Source organism: Candoia aspera, chromosome 9, assembly GCF_035149785.1.
Source record: "Candoia aspera isolate rCanAsp1 chromosome 9, rCanAsp1.hap2, whole genome shotgun sequence".
NCBI classification, from domain to species: domain Eukaryota; kingdom Metazoa; phylum Chordata; class Lepidosauria; order Squamata; family Boidae; genus Candoia; species Candoia aspera.
Genome location: NC_086161.1, coordinates 23090280 through 23108196, shown reverse-complemented (window position 1 = coordinate 23108196; position 17917 = coordinate 23090280). Strand labels below are relative to the sequence as shown.

At 45.0% G+C, this 17917-nt stretch overlaps 1 protein-coding gene across 2 annotated transcripts in view; it reads left to right on the top strand.

Annotated features, from left to right (window-relative positions):
• The window catches only part of TGFA (transforming growth factor alpha), a 40621-nt gene extending 23820 nt beyond the window's left edge, over nt 1-16801 (top strand). For both annotated transcript variants that reach the window (XM_063311581.1, XM_063311580.1), the window contains exons 3-6: nt 8133-8250; nt 9831-9980; nt 12427-12536; nt 13898-16801. In XM_063311581.1, coding sequence (XP_063167651.1) covers nt 8133-8250; nt 9831-9980; nt 12427-12536; nt 13898-13905 — 386 coding nt within the window. In that variant the 3' untranslated portion in view covers nt 13906-16801. The remainder of the gene's footprint in view (nt 1-8132; nt 8251-9830; nt 9981-12426; nt 12537-13897) is intronic.
• Nucleotides 16802-17917: the final 1116 nt, after the last annotated feature.

The window sequence follows — 17917 nt, the reverse complement described above, 5'->3', positions numbered from 1 at the left end:
TTCTATGGACTCTAGAGTAGGCATCATCAAAGCCTCTGTGTATCTCCAGGATAATTCAGACACTGAATCCAGAGGCCAGACTTCAGGATGGAAAAATACTTCTGGTTGCACTCCTGGATAAGAGAGACCTGGTGTCTCCCATCCACTGCTGTCCTCAAACCCTGACTGGCCCTTGAAGACTACCTAAAAAAGTTTCACTTGTTGTGAGCTGCTTTCCAAGCTAAATATAATGACCCCTTGATGGTGTATGAAGCATTACACAAGCTGTTTATATAACCATCTCCTCCCATACAGTCTAGCCTACATTGGGATTTTCAGTGGGAAATGGCAGTCCACCACAAAAACTGAGGTGGGACCTCCGTAACCAGTTCTACTTTGTCAGGACCAATATTACGGAATGCAAGTTCATTGAAGTGAACTCCCTCCTTACTACAGTTTCGGAGGGGGCTCAAAATAAATTTATATTCCCCAACCTTTTAATATTATTTGTTTTAGTTTTTGAGATTTACATGTTAGGCTTTGTTGCTTTATTGATGTTTTCACTGCAGCATATAAGCCACTCAGGCCATTAGGGCAGCAGATGGCATATCCATTTTCTCAGTGAATAAGCCTCAGTGGCATCCCTGACCCATTCTGCATGAGGTGGCAGCTTCCAAGCTAGCCTTCAATAAAAGTCAAAGACTAATAATCCTGTGTGTTATCTGCAAAAAACACTGCTTGCACATGGAGAATGATATATATGTATGTATGTATGTATGTATGTATGTATGTATGTTCAGGATCAAATCAAAATGATTGAGGAGTCGAGCATTATGATGCCTTGCGGAGAGTTTAGTGTTTTTTTTTTTAATTTTATCCCGCCTTTATTGTTTTTTTTATAAATAACTCAAGGCAGCCATACCTAATACTCCTTCCAACATACCTAATACTCCTTCCTCCTCCTATTTTCCCCACAACAACAACCCTGTGAGGTGAGTTGGGCTGAGAGAGAGGGACTGGCCCAAGGTCACCCAGCTGGCTTCCACACCTCAGGCGGGACTAGAACTCTCAGTCGCCTGGTTTCTAGCCTGGCATCTTCACCACTAGACATCAAAACAGTGCATCAATAAATAAAAACCTCCTCAGATGTCCTGAATTTTAAACATTCCCTCCTTTTAACTCTGCACTTCTGTTCCTCATGGTCAGCTTTCTTGGGCAAGATCTGCCAGACCTGGGCCTCAGTTCTCCGATCCTCTGTGTCCTGTGCCTGGCTCTGTCCTCTCCAAATAACGCAAGAGATTGCAGATTTGACATGGCATTATTGTGGGATACACTCACAGACATGAATAGAATAAAGTCATTTTCCAAGTACTGCATACCTAAAGATAGGAATAAAAACGGGGAAGGCTGTGATTTGCAGAAATGCTGGCTGTGAGCTGTAGACCAACGAAAGGGCAGGAGGTTGACCCAAACTGGTGCCGATTCAAACCGGAACCCCCCGTTCCCGAATCAGAGGCTTTCTTTGTGTGAATGGTGGTAGCTAACCACTAGCTTATACTTGTCAGCTGTTTTGCCTAAGTTGTGCAGCAGCCCACAAATATGGAATTATTCCACTGCCTGAACCTCTGGACATTTGGTGAATTTTATGAATGGATATAATTGAAAGGCAGCATCGGGGATAGTTGAGGTAGAGAGAGGCCATAAACTTCTTAGCTTTTTCCTTTTCTTTTCTGGCAAGGGCTACAGCTTGCAAAAATATTGGCAGCTTGGAATGATGGGGCTGTGAAAGAAAATCCCGGCGTTTTAGAGGAGGTGGGAGTGTGAGGCATTCACGCTTTGCCCAGGTTCAAAGAGAAGCAGCTTTGGAGACTTGCAAGGGATCAATTCATGCATCCTCGGTTATTTACTCAGCGCTGCGTTGAAAAGCAGCCTGTGTCTCTTGGATGGCAATCCGGTCAATTGCTCTCCTGGCAGCTGAATAAAAGCCCCTTTCTAGGCGTTCAGTTGGACTTCAGATGGCAAGAGGAAAAAAATAGGCTCTGCAACCTCCAGATCGGAAGGGGCTGTTTTTTCCCATTGGGGGAAAGACTTTAAGTGCCAATTCCTCAAGGCGGAGACGGCCATTAGCAAACTAAAGGGGTGTATTTTCTTAACTAGAGAATCCCACTGAAGAAGCTGCCCTCAAACCTTTGGCGTCTGAAATGTGTCTGCCCGTTTCTTCCTTGGCGAAAGAGGAAACATCCACATTATGCTGAGAAGTATAGTCCAGCTCACCAGCAGGCAGTACAAGCTGCTGACACTTGAAAGCGTGCAGGTGGTCCTGAAGTCACACGTGTTTTTGTGGTTGTGAGCATGTGCATGTTGTTTTTTCAGAACTGAATTTATTCCTGCTGGCCAGCAACCCCGTGATTCGATCTTTTCTTCTCTTCATTTCTTACATCTTCTGTTTGCTTCAATTCTCATGCTGTTCAACGTGCCTAAATTGGAAGGTTCTTCTCATGGTTACTTTTTCTCACTTATTTTAGGCCATGGAAATGAACTGCATTAATGTATTCTGCAGAATTATACTCATAGCTATTCCTTTACTGCAGCCTTTCTCAGCCTTTTGGCCCTGGAGGAACCCTTGAAATATTTTCCAGGCCTCGGGGAACCCCTACATATTCAGGCTCAAATGTAGGCCAGAAGCTACAAAACTATTATATTCCTTTCATGGGTGGGCCTTTATAGATGCATTAACCATGTTCTTAAATAAAAATAAAGGATGAAACTGGCCTCTTTAATGTGAAGTTGCCCGAATTTGAAATAATTTTTTAAATAAATTGTGATCTTCCAGGGAACCCCTAGTGACCTCTCACGGAACTCGGGGGTGATGCAGAACCCTGGCTGAGAAACCCTGCTTTACTGTGCTAACAGAGCATAGCCAATATATTTGTTCCCTTATATATCAATACTTAGTTTAATTATTATTTAACATTGGGGAATAATGCATATACCTGGCCTTTTATATAATTATCCACAGAGTTCTCTAATTTTTATGTTTAGCTCCTGCCAGCTGAGCATAGAGCAATAGGTGTCCTGACAGGTTTAAGCCAACCATTTGGTTCTTCTGCATGTAGAATGAGCATTTGAAATTTGGCTCTTCAGGATCATGGGCCAAAGTTTATCCCATCTGGGTGTTTACTGAATTTACATATGGATTTCTGGAGACAATCAGTTGTGGGGGTCTGTGTGATCTCCACAAAGTGTGCAGGCTTGCTGCTGACAGTGTCTGCTTAGAAGGTGTTGGGTCAGATTCATTTCCTCCAAGGTCCTCTTCTGGCCAAGATCTTCTGCTGTGTTGCGTGGTCTGTGAAGTCATCTCCTCAAGATAGTTGAAGTAAATTTTTATTGCAAGTTGGTTAGAAATAAAACTCAGGAGGGAAGTGTTAAGTGGGGTCTCCCTGAGCTCATACAAGCAGTTCCTTTTAATGCAGTTCCATATTAACACAAGTCCTTGCTTAAGTTAATTTTTCATCTTCCAGTTAGGTCTTCTGAGTGGAAAAATACATTGTCCCACTACCTTTGACAGTCCTGTGTTGGCTTCTGTTTTTTTTTAGAATTAGTGAGTTCTCCGACAACTCTCTCAAGAAAGCTTTGACTTTTGAACGTGCCAAGTTTCAAAGCCGTTTAATCTCTTCCAGGCGACATTGAGCCGGGTCCAAGAGATGGCTTCAATTAATTTTGCTGCCTGGTTTGCTCTTCCGTAATGGGAACAGGAACTTGAGGGGGCTTTGAAATGGAACACGGATTTCTAGAGGGGTTAATTTGCAAGGCAGGATACTGTTTTCAAGCTCTTTGGGGAGGGGGGAAGATCTGTGGAACATTTGGGGACAGGCATGGAAGAACCTCTCATGTGTGTAAAATTAAGCGGAAGGAATTCAACACACACACACGGCTCTCCTCTGTTTGCCCTGATTGTCTCTGAGAAGACATTCACACAACATGCTGAATCAGGCTGAACATTAAGTATGGTTTAAAGTTTTGACTATAAACATTCCCAAGATGGCCCAGCAAACAACAGGACCCTCATTTTCTTTTGCTCACCACTCCAGCAGTCACTTTGTTTGAAGTATTAAACAGATGCACACACACATACACTGTCCCAGTTCCTGAGGAAGGGGAGGCTAAGCCTTGCCCAAACTCCTTTGCTATGAAAAATACAATGGGAGCAGCCAAGACATGGCTGCTAATGGGGTCCACTCTGTGGTCATTCCTTTTCCTGCTCTTGTTTCCCTGGACAATAAATGGGCTGTAAGGTAGCCCATTAGACTAGATAAATCAACATAAGATGAACTAGGGTGACAAACTAGTTTTGATCTGGGTTTTGATAACGGGATAGACCAAACTGCAACAGGATTAATTGTATTATATTAACACAACTTAATTTAACTTGCATGCCTTAATTTCTGGAGCAGAAAGAATGCTCAAAACCAGTGGGTTTCTCGTTCCTCGTTTGTTTTGTGTCTTTGCAAGACACGAAAATGAGGCAGAAAGGAGAATTCCAATTACTTTCATCTATTGAAATCCCAGGTAATCTCCCATTAGACCCGTGTTCTGCCCACCAGCCCCCATTGTGGGATGTTCCACGTTCTTAAAGTGCTGGTTTTATTGATGAATGTGGTTGATTGTGGGAAGGGATAATAGAAGAAAAATCCTGCTGCTGTGGAGTTGTCAGTCTAGGCCAGTGTTTCTCAACCTTGGCAACTTTAAGATGTGTGGACTTCAACTCCCCAACATCCATGCTGGCTGGGGAATTCTGGGAGTTGAAGTCCACACATCTTAAAGTTGCCAAGGTTGAGAAACACTGGTCTAGAGTTTAAGACTGGACAGGTGGCAATGAGGTGAGAAGATGGCTTAGCTTTCTCCAGCCTGAATCACAAGCTGCAAATTTCCCAGGCTAAAGTTCAACAAAACACGTCTGGAAGACTTCAGCTTGGGGGAGGAGAATGGGAGATGTCAGTGGCATCTGGAGGAGAGGGTCAAAAAGTGGGAGCTATGATGGCACCATCAAAGCCCTGCCCCTTTGTCCATGTGCTGCCATAACAACCGTCTTGCATTTTTTGGCACACACCCCCATGGACACCCCTGACAGAAGTGCTCATTCAGGCTGACTTTATAAGTTTTTGTCCATCTTCTTTTTCTCACTGAGACATCTGTGGTTTAACTGGGTCTTGCAAACCCAATTATGATTTCAGTGTGACCCCAAGTTGTGTTCTGGATGTGTCTGATGAAACAGACTGCGATCTACAAAAGCTTGTTCAGTAAGAGTCTTTTGGAGTAGGATGGCTATAATAAATCCAATAAATAAAATGACAAACAGGATCATTTTTAAAGTGCTATAGCAAAGTCTTTGTTGTTCCCAATGCCGAAGATTAACGCTGCTCCCCGTTTGGAATCTGGAAGTCATGAAATTTAGGCTTAGGAAATTATCATGACTGAGCATTGTGCGATTTCCAACTGCAAATGTGTCTGATGTGCAACTCGGAGTTTTTTTAGAAATTCGGATCTGCGTGCTGAACATGTGCTCACCAAAGAGCACTTGGTTGAGGTTTGCCTCTTCTAGTTTGTCAAGGGTAATAAAAAGGAAGTCATAGCCAGCCACCAGTTGTGCTAAACTTCTTATGACTAGGAGGACCTATCCACATACAGCAGGTTTCTTCCCGTGAAATATGAAACTTTGTGCAACTTTTTAGTGATTGCGTAATACCTGGTTGCACCTGCTGGAAGTATTGCGTGAAGAGTTAAGTAATGCCCATGAAGGGAACGGAGTGTCTTGCATTTGGAAGTGAGCTTCCTATACGGCAATTGGGATACATGTTAGAGAAAGCAGCGTTGAAGACTGGTAGTAATTCAGAATGTAGTTTCAAGACACATGGTCTCTAAGGCTGGGACTGATATCACGGTCCATTATGCTCTTCCTGCAAATGGATGTGGTTTTCTCGCAATGCATTCTTGCTCAGCCCACTGGCCTGAGAAAAATATGGGGGAGTTGCTTCCTGGTCTCAGCAGCTGTTACTGTTGCTGGGATCCCTCTGCTTATACTACAAGGATGCTGGAGTTCAACCTCGCTGTGACGTCCAATAGCCGGATCTCAAGGCGGGCAAGATAAAAAAAGTATTCTGAATATGGTGGCTGTCTTCGTTCTCCCTGAAGATATGCTCTGCTTTTTATTCACATGGTGCATTCCAGGAGGTGGTGGTGTAAGGTTATCTTCATCATATAACAGATGATGATGATGATGATGATGATGATGATTTTGGTGCCTTTGAGTCAGTCTTGACTCCTGGTGACTGCCTGGACCAGGTCCTGCAGTTTCTAGGTAGCATTTTTGGAAGTGTTTTGCCCTTGCCTCCTCCTTTCCAGGGTTGAGAAGGAGGGGCTGGCTCAAAGTCACCCAGCTGGCATCATGCCTAAGACAGGACTAGAACTCACCATCTCCCAGTTTCTAGCCTGATGCCTTTAACCACAACACCAATCTGGTTCCTTTTTTGGAGCCTTCAAGTCAGTCTTGGCTCCTGACAACTGCCTGGACTAGTCCCTGCAGTTTTCTTGGTAGCATTTTCAGAAGTGGTTTGCCTTTGCCTCCTCCTTCACAGGGCTGAGAGGGACTGGCCCAAAGTCACCCTGCTGGCGTTGTGCCTAAGGCAGAGCAGAAGAACTCACGGTCTCCTGGCTTCTGGTCCACCACCTTCACCACCACACCAAACTGGCTCTCGTTGCTTTCAGGTCAATCTTGTCTCCTGGTGACTACATGAACGTGTCCCTGCAGTTTTCTTGGCAAGATTTCAGAAATGGCTTGCCATTGCCTCCTTCCTAGGACCGAGAGAGAGTGACTGGCCCAAGGTCACCCAGCTGGCTTTCTGCCCCAGGTGGGACTAGAACTCTCAGTCTCCCTGCTCCCGGTCTAACACCTTCACCACTAGATCAGACTGACCCTGACATTGTCTTTGAGTCATACTTGGCTCCTGATTACCTTCATGGACCAGTCCCTGCAGTTTTTCTTGGGAAGGTTTTTGGTAGTGGTTTGCCTTCTTCTTCCTGGGGCTGAGAAGAGGGACTGACCCAAAGTCACTCAGTTGGCTTCGTGCCTAAGACAGGACTAGAACTCACCGTCTCCTGATTTCTACCCTGGTGCTTTTAATCACTCCACCGAACTGGATCTTATAATTGTACTATTGGGTGCCTCAGTATGACACTAACCTTCCTTATAAACAGAAAAGTTAGAGTTATTAATAAGGTTTCTTCTTCTTATAACAATATGCTTGGTGCAGCATTCTGTGTGTTTCTGGTATCCGCAGCAGGAGGAAGCTGTGGATTTGGATCTAGGGGTGGATCTCTTAGCCACTGGCAGTAGATCAGTAAGAGTTTTTGAACAGAAGCAGCAACCAACTGAGTGTTCCCTGCTTAGGTCTACCCAGAAGGAAAGCACTGAAATGAAGCCATTTCACCCTGAGAGTGACCAGGATCTTGGTTTGGCAAGTTGTGAGTTTTATTCGTTTTTATCCTCCAGAAGAATTCCTGGGCTCAGATTGTTATCGTTTTAAGCCTGCATCAAGATCAGCTTGATGGATATTAAGGTTCTGGGGAATAAAAACGCCAAAATTGATTCTAAAAACCTCGTATCTGCAGATTAGGCAGATAATATTTTCTTCCAGAATGCCCCAACATTAGGCACTAGTCTGGTTTATACATTTTTCATTATGCTGACACTTGAAAATATGAACCCATTATAAGTGGCAGACTGTGGTTTATTCCTGGCCACAAATCATGGTGTGACAATAGCAGCAGCAGCAGCAGCAGCAGCAGCAGTGTTGAATGTTTTAGGAATACACTGGGATACTCTTGGGATAAAGGAGAGGACTAATCTAATCCTTGGATTGAAGTCCATCTTCGTTATAGACCAATCATGTGTTTCACATGGTCTTATTTTCCTGCCTGTAAAATGGGTGTAATAAGGAACCTCACAGGTTATCATGGAGGTCACTTTAATAAAATGTCCTGAGCCATCTGAAAATGCTCTAAAGAAACAAAGAATGGCCTGTTAGTCTTGTTCAAGGTATTCTGAATGGTCTTACTGCAGAAGTGAAAACTCATAAATCTTGTTGGCCTTTTAGGTCCCCCAGTGGCGGCTGCAGTGAGATCTCATTTCAACAACTGTCCAGATGCCCACAGCCAGTTTTGTTTCCACGGGACTTGCAGATTCCTGGTGCAGGAAGAAGAACCGACCTGTGTGTAAGTCCTTACCTTTGTATTCTGAAACGCCTGCGCAGGTGCACTCGGAGGCTTTGCAGGCGAGGGGGAGCAGAGCAAGTGAAAACCGCTTGGGTTCCCATGTTGCAGAGGAACCTCTGGAGTCCTGGCACGAGGCACAGAAACCTCCATGCCAGCTGAGGCAATGCAGGAGAGGAAGGGAGCCTTGGCGAGAACGTCTGCTTACCTACAGCTGCTGCGCTCTAGAGGGGGAGTTTCATTGGACTAAGCTGCTGGCACCACATGGCAGAGATGGCCCAACATTGCTGAGGAATTTGGTCTGCTTTACTCATTCAGCAAGTTAATTCCTCTATGCCCACGAAATGTTAACACTCTAATTGGAATATTTGTTCAGTCTTTTCCTTGATAAGTTAATTAAACTCAAACTGAGACATTAATTAAACCTGGCTCTGACCGTATGGTCCCTTTTGGGTCTCCCCAGCCCCCTTTGGCCCCTTTGTGCATCCCCTTCTGGGAAGCGGGAGCCGTTTCAGGGCTGCCCCCTTTTCCTCCCAAGGCTGAGCAGCTGCACTGGCAGAGGCCATGGGGCCCACTAACCTCTAGTCTCGGATGAAAGGAAGCATCGTGGCTGCGACTCCTCCCCCTGAAATTCAGTTTGTGTGTATTTGTGGATGCACAGAAGTGCTGGAGGTCTCCCCTGGCATTTAATTTTTCCTGAGATCACCAAAGACTGTCAGCCTCCAACTTAAGAAGGTTCCCATGATCTGTCTTTGGGGGCAGGAGCAGAACAAGACCACCTCTTCCAACTCTGGTGTCCTGCAGGTGGGCTAGCCCTTCATTTCTCCATCTTAGCAACTTTAAGATGTGTGGACTTCAGCTCCCAGAATCCCCATCCAGAATGATCGTCAACTCCACAAATCCCCTGCCAGTACGTGTGGGCTTCAACTCCCAGAATTCTGGAAGTTGAAGTCCACATATCTTGAAGTTGCTAAGGTTGAGCAACCCTGGGCTAGACTAGAGTTAGTCTGATCTTCAACAAGATTTAAAAAGACTGAGCAGAGGATGATCCCACACAGAAATGGAGTCTCATAAAAAGAAGTTGAGGCTGAGGGCAGATGGGTCAGCAAACGCTTTCCCACTACCTGAGTATATCCGGACCACTCCTCTTTGGCTGCAAAGCAAGGGACACTGAATAAAGGACCCAAGCGGCAGCTTTTGACTGCATGCTAGGGAAAATGTTCCTGAGAATAAGGAGAGTTTGGCAGCGGGACCCCAGGTGGGTGGTGGGCTCTCTCTTGCTGGATGGGTTCAAGCGGGGGCTGGAGAAACATCTGTCCAGGATGCTTTAATTCAGATTTCTGCCCTGAACAGCAGGTTCGACCTGCTCACCTCGAGAGCCCTTTCCGAGCCCAGGATACCCTGATGCTCTGACCTGGAACCCAAATAGTCTGCATGCTTTTTTCCCTCTGGCTCTGGGCAGGTGTTGGCTAGCGGATGAAGCAAAATTCCACTTTAGTTGTGAATGAGGTTACCTTTGGGTTGGCGGTCTCCCCCTCACCCCCCCATAACATGTGGCCTTGGGTTCTGCTTTCCTTGCCCAGGTGCCATTCTGGGTTCATAGGAGCCCGCTGTGAGCACGCTGATCTGCTTGCGGTGGTGGCCGCCACCCAGAAGAAACAAACCATAACAGCCTTAGTGGTGGTTTCCATCGTTGCCTCCATTGGTGTCATCATGGTCTGCGTCCTGATACAGTAAGTACAATTTTGTGGGGTGCGGCTTTGAATCTGTAATCTGATAAAATCTCACTGATGTAAAGTAGATCCTGCGTTACCAGGGGAGAAAAAGGGGGATCGACATGCAGGAATGCAACAGCTGGTGAATTTCTATCGGACTTCCTTTCTAGGCATTGCCTACACCAAATCCAGTAGATTCCCTGATTTGAGACTAAAATCTGTACAGGGAGGGGACAGATGGCTGCATGCAACTTGTTTTAAATTCAAGCTGTTTCGAGAATGAAACAGCTGTTTTGATTGCAGTTCAAGCTTGAGGCGGTGTCCTCAAACCCGAAGCAGCTCCAAATGTTCCCAGATGCCCCAAACAGTCCAACTTGCTCTCAATTCAGAATTGTTTAGAACTCAAAACATTTTCACATAGAATTGCACGATGTGAATAAAAAGGTTTGGATGCCCTGCGGCCTGGACGCTGGCTGCTGGTCAGCTGTCTTAAGAAATATATCACTTTGAAATCACAAATCTTCGTTGGAATTCTTACTTTATATTCAGAAATTCTAATTCTGTTAACAGGTATTATGGGCTGGCTGTGTGAGGTGCTGCAATACTTGTTGTGCTGAGCACAGGCTGTAACTATCAGTAAGATTTTATAAGCTGAAAAGTACACAAAATACGGACAATCCTGCTCTGTTTTCACATTCTGCTTCTCCTAAAGTATTTAGCGAAAGGCAACCTGGAGGTTAGGAACTTCTCCAAAGCCTGAGTTCAGAGAGAATAGGAGGCTACGAAAGCAAGCAGCCAATGCGAGCTTTTCTAAGTATCTGCTTTCATTACACTGGTGTCCATTATATAAATGAAATGTAATTCCTTTGCTAATAAACAAAGAGGTGAACTACGCAGAAACATGCAATGTTTAAAGTTTGGATTTGAGAAGGCAGGCTGGGCCCTTCTGAAGGAAAGGTTCCCAGAAATGCGGATCAGAAGACATTTGCCAGCTGTTTCAAGGGTTTTCTTCAGGAAGGAGGAGATGAAAGCAGCTGTGGGCAACTTGGGGGTGGCACCTCGGTGGGCTTCTTTGTTCAGAGTTCTCTGTGAATGAAAGTGGATGTTTGCTCACCACGCTGCATGCAGGCTGGTCTTGCTGAGCCAGCCCAAGTGCCCCGGGATAGCGTCTCATGATTACATTGTGAATTACGTTGTGTTTTTGTTCTGAGGACAAGGGACGGTGATGTACGTGTTGCACCTGGAATGCCTCTATTAAACTAAGATTAAAGTCTCTGCCGGGTGATTAGGAAGAACGGCTGAGGTGCCCTTCTGGCTGATTTCCCAATCTGAGCGGCTCCCCTTGGGAGATGCCTTTTTTAGCAATTCCCTTCCTTTCAGCTTCCCTCTTGAAATATTCTTGGCCCGCAGTGGAGCCTACATGATAAACCCTGGGGAGGGGAGGGGAGGACAGCCCAGGTCCTGCTGCTTCTCTGGGGCTGGCAAATGTTCTCTGCGTTGTCTTGCAAACAAGCGGAAGGCAACACACTGAAGCCCCGAGACTTGCCTTAAGCTCCATGTGCAGCAAAGCTGCTTATTTATTTGCTTTCTATCCCACCTTTATTATTTTTATAAATAACTCATGGCGGCCGACATACCTAATACTCCTAATACTCCTTCTTCCTCCTCCTATTTTCCCCACAACAACAACCCTGTGAGGTGAGTCGGGCTGAGAGAGAGTGACTGGCCCAAGGTCACGCAGCCGGCTTCCACTCCTTAGGCGGGACTAGAACTCTCCTACCACGCCTGATTGGCTCTTGGGCTGAGAGAGAGGGACTGGCCCAGGGTCGGCTTCCATGCCTAAGGTGGGACTAGAACTCTCAGTCACCTGGTTTCTCGCCCAGTACCTTCACCACTGGACCAAACTGGCTCCTCGTTCTCTTGTGGTTTGGGGACAGAGCCTCCGGGAGAAGTCTTCCCTTTGGCACAAAAACGTTTGGAGGATTCTGCAGCTTGGCTTTCTGGGGGAGTTTGGGGGGACAGATGATTCTGGAGAGCTCAATTCCTTGTGGGGAGTTTTTTTGGGTCAGTCCACATTTGTCTGTCAGTACAGGGGTAGTGCCGAAGAGTTCAGCTGAATTGCTGCTGAAAAGGCTTGGAATCAAACCTGAGATTGAAATATTGAAGGAGTCTTCTCTCCATGCTGTTAACAGATCGAGGGCCTGGGTTGTGGACCGTTGTGGACCGTTCCTTGTGTGAATCTGAGCTTCCACAGGAGCGATGACCTGCACACAAGTCTTGGGTCAGGCAGACCGAAGCTACGGCCCCTCAAGTGCCCAGAGGCTGCCCTCCCAACAAGCACCCCATTGTTTCTGCTCCGGAAACCTCATTCCCTGCTCCTTTCTTTCCCTCCTTGCCTGCCAGCCATTCCAGTTCCTGGTCCAAACTTCAGTTGATTAAGCCGCCATTGTGTGTGTGTTTGCAGTTGCTGCAGAATACGGAAACGCTGCGAGTGGTGCAGGACTGTCGTCTGCAGGCATGAGAAACCCACCGGGCTCCTGAAAGGGGCTACGTCTTGCTGCCACTCAGAGACAGGTAAATCGACAATGTCTGTGCCGATCTGTAGTTTGTAATTTTGGACAATAAAATCCAGGGTCTCTTACTTGGCTGGAGCAAAGGAAGTCAAGCAGTTCTGGCTTGGCAGCAGAAGAGGGCATTCTGGAAAATGCAAAGGGAAGTCCTGAGGATCCAGGCTGGTGTTCCAGAGGAGAGCACACAGTTTGCAGGTGGATGGTCTCTATCATCTCTGCAAAAATGGTTTCTGTCTTCAGCTGAACTATGGGAAGTCCTCTGAGGGCTCTGTGCCTGTGAATTTTATTGGCTAAGCAGGGCCGAATCTATTCACTCTTGGCTGAGAGCGCCAGGGCTGCAAGGCCAGATGGGGAAGTCAGAAGGACCATCCACGGGGAACCCAGTCCTGTAATACTGCTAAGAAAACTGTCCATGAAGTTCCCAGGAGTCGTGCTTGACTCAAGAGAAACTTGATGCAGAGGGATGGATTAGAGAAAAAGAGAGAACTTTTTAGCATCCTTAGTGTGAAAAATGTAAATCCCCAATCCAGTGTCCTCAAAATGCATTGAATTCGACTCCTATTATCCACCCTTAGCTAGACCATGAAGGCTCCCCAGTTCTGTTCCTCTGACCCACAGCACTGGAATATAATAGGAATTCCCCAGAACTGAATTTTCACTTTTTCAGGCATGGGGCAGAGAGGGCTAGGTTCATCCAAAGCCCTGATTCCCCAGCCTTGTCTCTAAGGCTGCTGAGTGAGTGGACCAGTATGGCTTCTGCTTTTGGCTGCAACCTTGGGGAGAACCATGCTCCAGTGCCCAGCCTTCCCCCACAGGTGCAACGGTCATCCTACAATCAGTGCCTCCAGATGCAACAGTCTTCTAGCTGGTGGGAACTCTGAGGATTGGATGGTGCCTAGTCGGGAATTCTGACTTGCCCTGCAATTCTGTAGAGATTCTTGTGACATCAATGCTTGTGGGCAGAGGTGTAAGCAGAGCTGCACCACATACTCCCTGACACAATTCCTGGTTAATGTGTGATACCTTCCTTTGGAGAAAATAAGACTTTTCTCGCTGGTTCGTTTTATGGTTTAGTCCTCTGGCAGCCAAATGGCTTTAACAGTTCTCGGGCAGAAGATCAATATAATGGCCTTCTGCTTTCTTCTGTTCCACCCAACATTGTTCAGAGGTACATTGTTTTTGAATGGGAAAGTTCCACTTGGTTGATTGATGGCCTGTTTGCCACCTCTCTGTCTAATCCCTTTTAAAGTCATTAGTGGTCATCCTCACATGATGTGGTCAGTATTCTGTTGCTGTGCACTGTCTTCTAATTCAAATTAAATATGTTTCTTTTGGTACTGACTTACTTAACTGATTGTTTTGCAGTTGTCTGACAAAAAACAGGTCTGCTGCAATTCCACAGATGTGAACAGTGCAGAACTCTACACGTGAGGTCTACAATATTCCAGAGAAAGACTTTGATGTGGACAAAGACAATTTCCAGGGATTAAAACAGGAAGCCGATTTAGTGCAACTTTTGAGGCCTTCTCTGAATCTTCAACCATTATGCTGGGCTTCCAGAACTTTGCTAAAGGGGCACCGTGGTGGGTGTGGCTTCTGACTAAACTAATGTGTCATGTATGACAACCAGCAAATCTCCAAGACTTCTTTTTAGTCAAATAGAGAACAGTGAAGATTGGACCGCTTTATATTTACTTTAGGCACCGAAGGGCAGGCTTGTTCAAGGGAAGGAATGTGTCCGGTTCGTCTTGAAAAGTTTTAATGGAGACCTGATCCAACACAACCTGAAGGGCTGGCTTTGATTTGTGTGTTTGTGACATCTTGTGACGCCTATCCAGCGGAAGGATGCGCCCTGTTAGACATTTGGGAATAGCATCCTCCTCCCTGCGAGCAGTTGGCCTGTCTGCGTTCATCTGCAAGTTGACCCTGCAAGTTCTTTGAGTAGCAAAACATCAAGATGAGTCGCCTTCCCAAAGTTAAACATTTCTGTGTTTGAGGTATCCTGTTTGGGGGAGAAAAAAAAACAAACAGTGGGGGTAGACTGGCCGAACTTTTTTGAGCCAAATGACAGCAGAATTGCTTACCCTTCCTTCTCTCATTTATGAGTCAGAGCTGCATGGTCAAGTTAGAAAATTCCTTTGCCCTCCCAGCCAGGTTCTGAGTGACTTGGTGAAAGAGTGGCAGCTGTGCTACGTTTTCCCAAAGAGCAAACAGATCATAGAAGCATTAGTTACGACATGACAGGTAGACATGGGATGTTGGAAGAGGTACATCTGAGCTTGTTTTTAGTACTGACTTTAAAAGGCCTTGAGTTAGATGGGAAGCTTGCTTAAAATCAGTTTTTAGAAGGGGTGTTTTTAAATGCTGCACTGTTTCTAGGTTTCCATGCTTGTGGGGGATTTCTAACTATTGCAATGTCTTGGGTGACAGACAGTTCCTCCAAGTCACTTGTGCATCTGGAAACATTCCATAGGACTGGGGAAAACACTCCACAGCTGTGTGGGTGCTTGCATCTTTTGAACCCTGGGTGCTGCATGAGGGCATGGTTCCAAGGGTGGGATAGATCTGTGAAAGAACGTGCATGTCTGAGGTATGGTGGCATTCCATGAGTCCAGGGGAACCTTGGAAGTGGAGTTCTTCTCATGAAGGTTGAGAAGCTGACGTCCTGACGTTATAGAAAGCTCTGTTCTGAAACCAGGCCCTTGGCAGTCGCACTGAGGTTTGAAGTATTGGCCCTGTGAGGACAGATGCCCCCAGTTTCTAAGGCAGAAGTAAGAGAGAGAGATGGTAGTAGATTTGAGAAATGTCTTCGAAAGCCTTTCTGCTCTTCTGAATTGGCCGAACAATAAATTATAATTCACGTGCAAGCCAAAACTTCTACCGTGAAGCACCAGCTTCACCTTCTTTCCTTTGGCAATGAAAAGAAGACGTATTTGCCAACACTCCTGATTTTTCAGGTTCCATTTTTAGCTCACATAAAAGGTCTGTTTTCCCAGATGGATGGGCTCAGCATGTTGACTGAAGCTCAATGCCATAAACGTGACCAGGGCACTCTTGACATATGACGAAGAAATAAAAATACGGACAAACTGATTTTGTTTCTCCGGTTGGCAGTCTGGCTTATGAATGCTTCTATTACTGTTAGTGGGCGGATTCCTTTTCTACCTTATTACAACGGCATTCCCTCTTTGACTTTCCTCAGAAGGGGAAAGAATTGAGTTTTTAACCACCACCACCCCCCGCCTTCTTTCCTATCCTTGCTTCTCAACAACCAATCTATAAATTGGGTTTTTTTCCAAATGAGTAAAAAAGAAAGAAAAAAAGTAACGCCAAAAAGCATGGCCTTTTGCACTGCCCCTCAAGGTATAATCAAGGTCACTTAAGTCAGAGCCAGGGATCTGAAAGAAATTTGCTTGCTTGAGAATTGCCTGTAAGGGCACCTTGATTCCTGCAAGGTCTAGTTCGGGAGTTCTTGCTACTCCAGTTTCAGAGGGCATCAGTGGTAGGTGGGTTGCATTTGTTCTGAATTATGTTTTTGATACTTAGAATGGTAAACCAGTTTGTCCAGGATATGATCCTGTTTCCTGTCAAGGGAAGGAAAGACTAAGAGCCCGGTAGGCTCCATGTAATAGTTGGATGCACGTTTTACTGAAGGCAACTTCACCTCTTCTCTGGAATTATATTTTGTGATGCTGTTTAGAAATGAGGTGCATCCTTTGAGCTATCAAGTGTTTAATCTGATGCAACCTGCACTTCTGGAATTGAGCAGCAATAGGATCAACATGGAAGTATCAAGGGTTTGGGTGGGGAAAGGTTCTCAAATGAAACACTTCTGCTAAGACAAAACATGAATTCTCATGAGTTGGGCCCTTTTTCCATCTTAGGTGCATCTTCGATTATGCTGAATTATTACCTGCTAAATGCCTCTTCCCTATTCTGTGTGTTGACTTCAAGTTAACACTTTGTCCTTTTTCATAATTAAGTTTACTGTCCATAACCAACCTGAAGTTTTATTTTTAGCCAAGGTTACACTTTTTTTCTTCTGTATATGTTGCACTGAAGGTTACTATTTAATGTTTTAATTTATTGTGTGGTTAAATTAATTTGATTCATGTAAGATGTTTATGTGATTGGCTGTTATTTCTTCCTTAATACGCTGAATTAATAGATATTTAAATGAGTGAAATATACTTTTCATAATACTTTGTTGTATGGTTTTTTTTTTTAAATGGGGAGGCTATAAATTAAATAAGGAACTGTTCATGTAAATGTTAGCACTCTGTGTCTCATTGCAATCCTACCGCTTCCCTTGAGCAGAGGCTTCAGTTGCAAAGGCGATCTTCACACGCTGCCCAAAACAACAGGTTGTGTTGTGGAGAATATAGTTCTTTCCCAGGTGGCTGCGTGCATGAGTGTAAGGAGTTTGGCCGAAAGCCACTTGTTATGTTGCACACCAGCTCCAGTCTACCTCCAAGGGTGATTTGTTTGAACTGTATTTGAATGAGCCACAGTGACTTCCTTCATACAACACCGTAACCCATGAGCCACAGTTCCCAAACTATAATGGCTACGTTTATACAGCAGTTGGATGACACATCGCTGTAAACCCCAACCAAACCAACCAAATTACATTTATATGCAAAACTTTAGGCAAGTTGTATGTTTCAATGCATCCTTGGGTGAAGAAAAGCTGACCAACCTCTCCATGGTGTAAAGTTAAATAGGACATCTTTCTGCAAATTTGAATGCTTGCTTAGTATTTATGTACAGTTGTTTACAAATTTAAAGTAAGAAAATGAATTGGGTAGGTGCAGTTGATGAGAGATATGGCCCCAAAAGGCGATTGACTGGTTGGGCCTACAGGTTAGCCAGGAGAAGTCAATTCCATAGGGGAACCAGTACCCTGATCCTTCTGACTTCTCCAACTGTAATTGTTCTCTTTACTTCAGCAACCATCAGCCATGGGGCCCTCTGGACAGCTCTCTGAGTGCTTGAAAAACAAAGATAACTCTTTCTTACAAAACAGGGAAGGCAATAAACAAATATTTCACGGCTTCCAGCTAGTAATTTCAACTATAAGAAACATGATTAAGAAATGGAAGTTACATGGAAGAGTCAAGGTCAAGGCAAGATCTGGAAGATTAAGAAAAATCAGCTATAACACATTACACAGCAAGGCAAATTTAGACATTTGGAATACAGTTGTTTGGAAAAGTGTTAAGAGACCAGTAATAAACAATAGATGACATGACTTAAATAGACACAATATAATGTTTGTTTAATGTTTAATTAAGTTTAATGTTCAAAAGACAGAATAAATACTTAATGTAGAGGTTAGCAATTAGGGAAATGACGGAAAGGGGAGAATGTGTTACAGATTTTTTT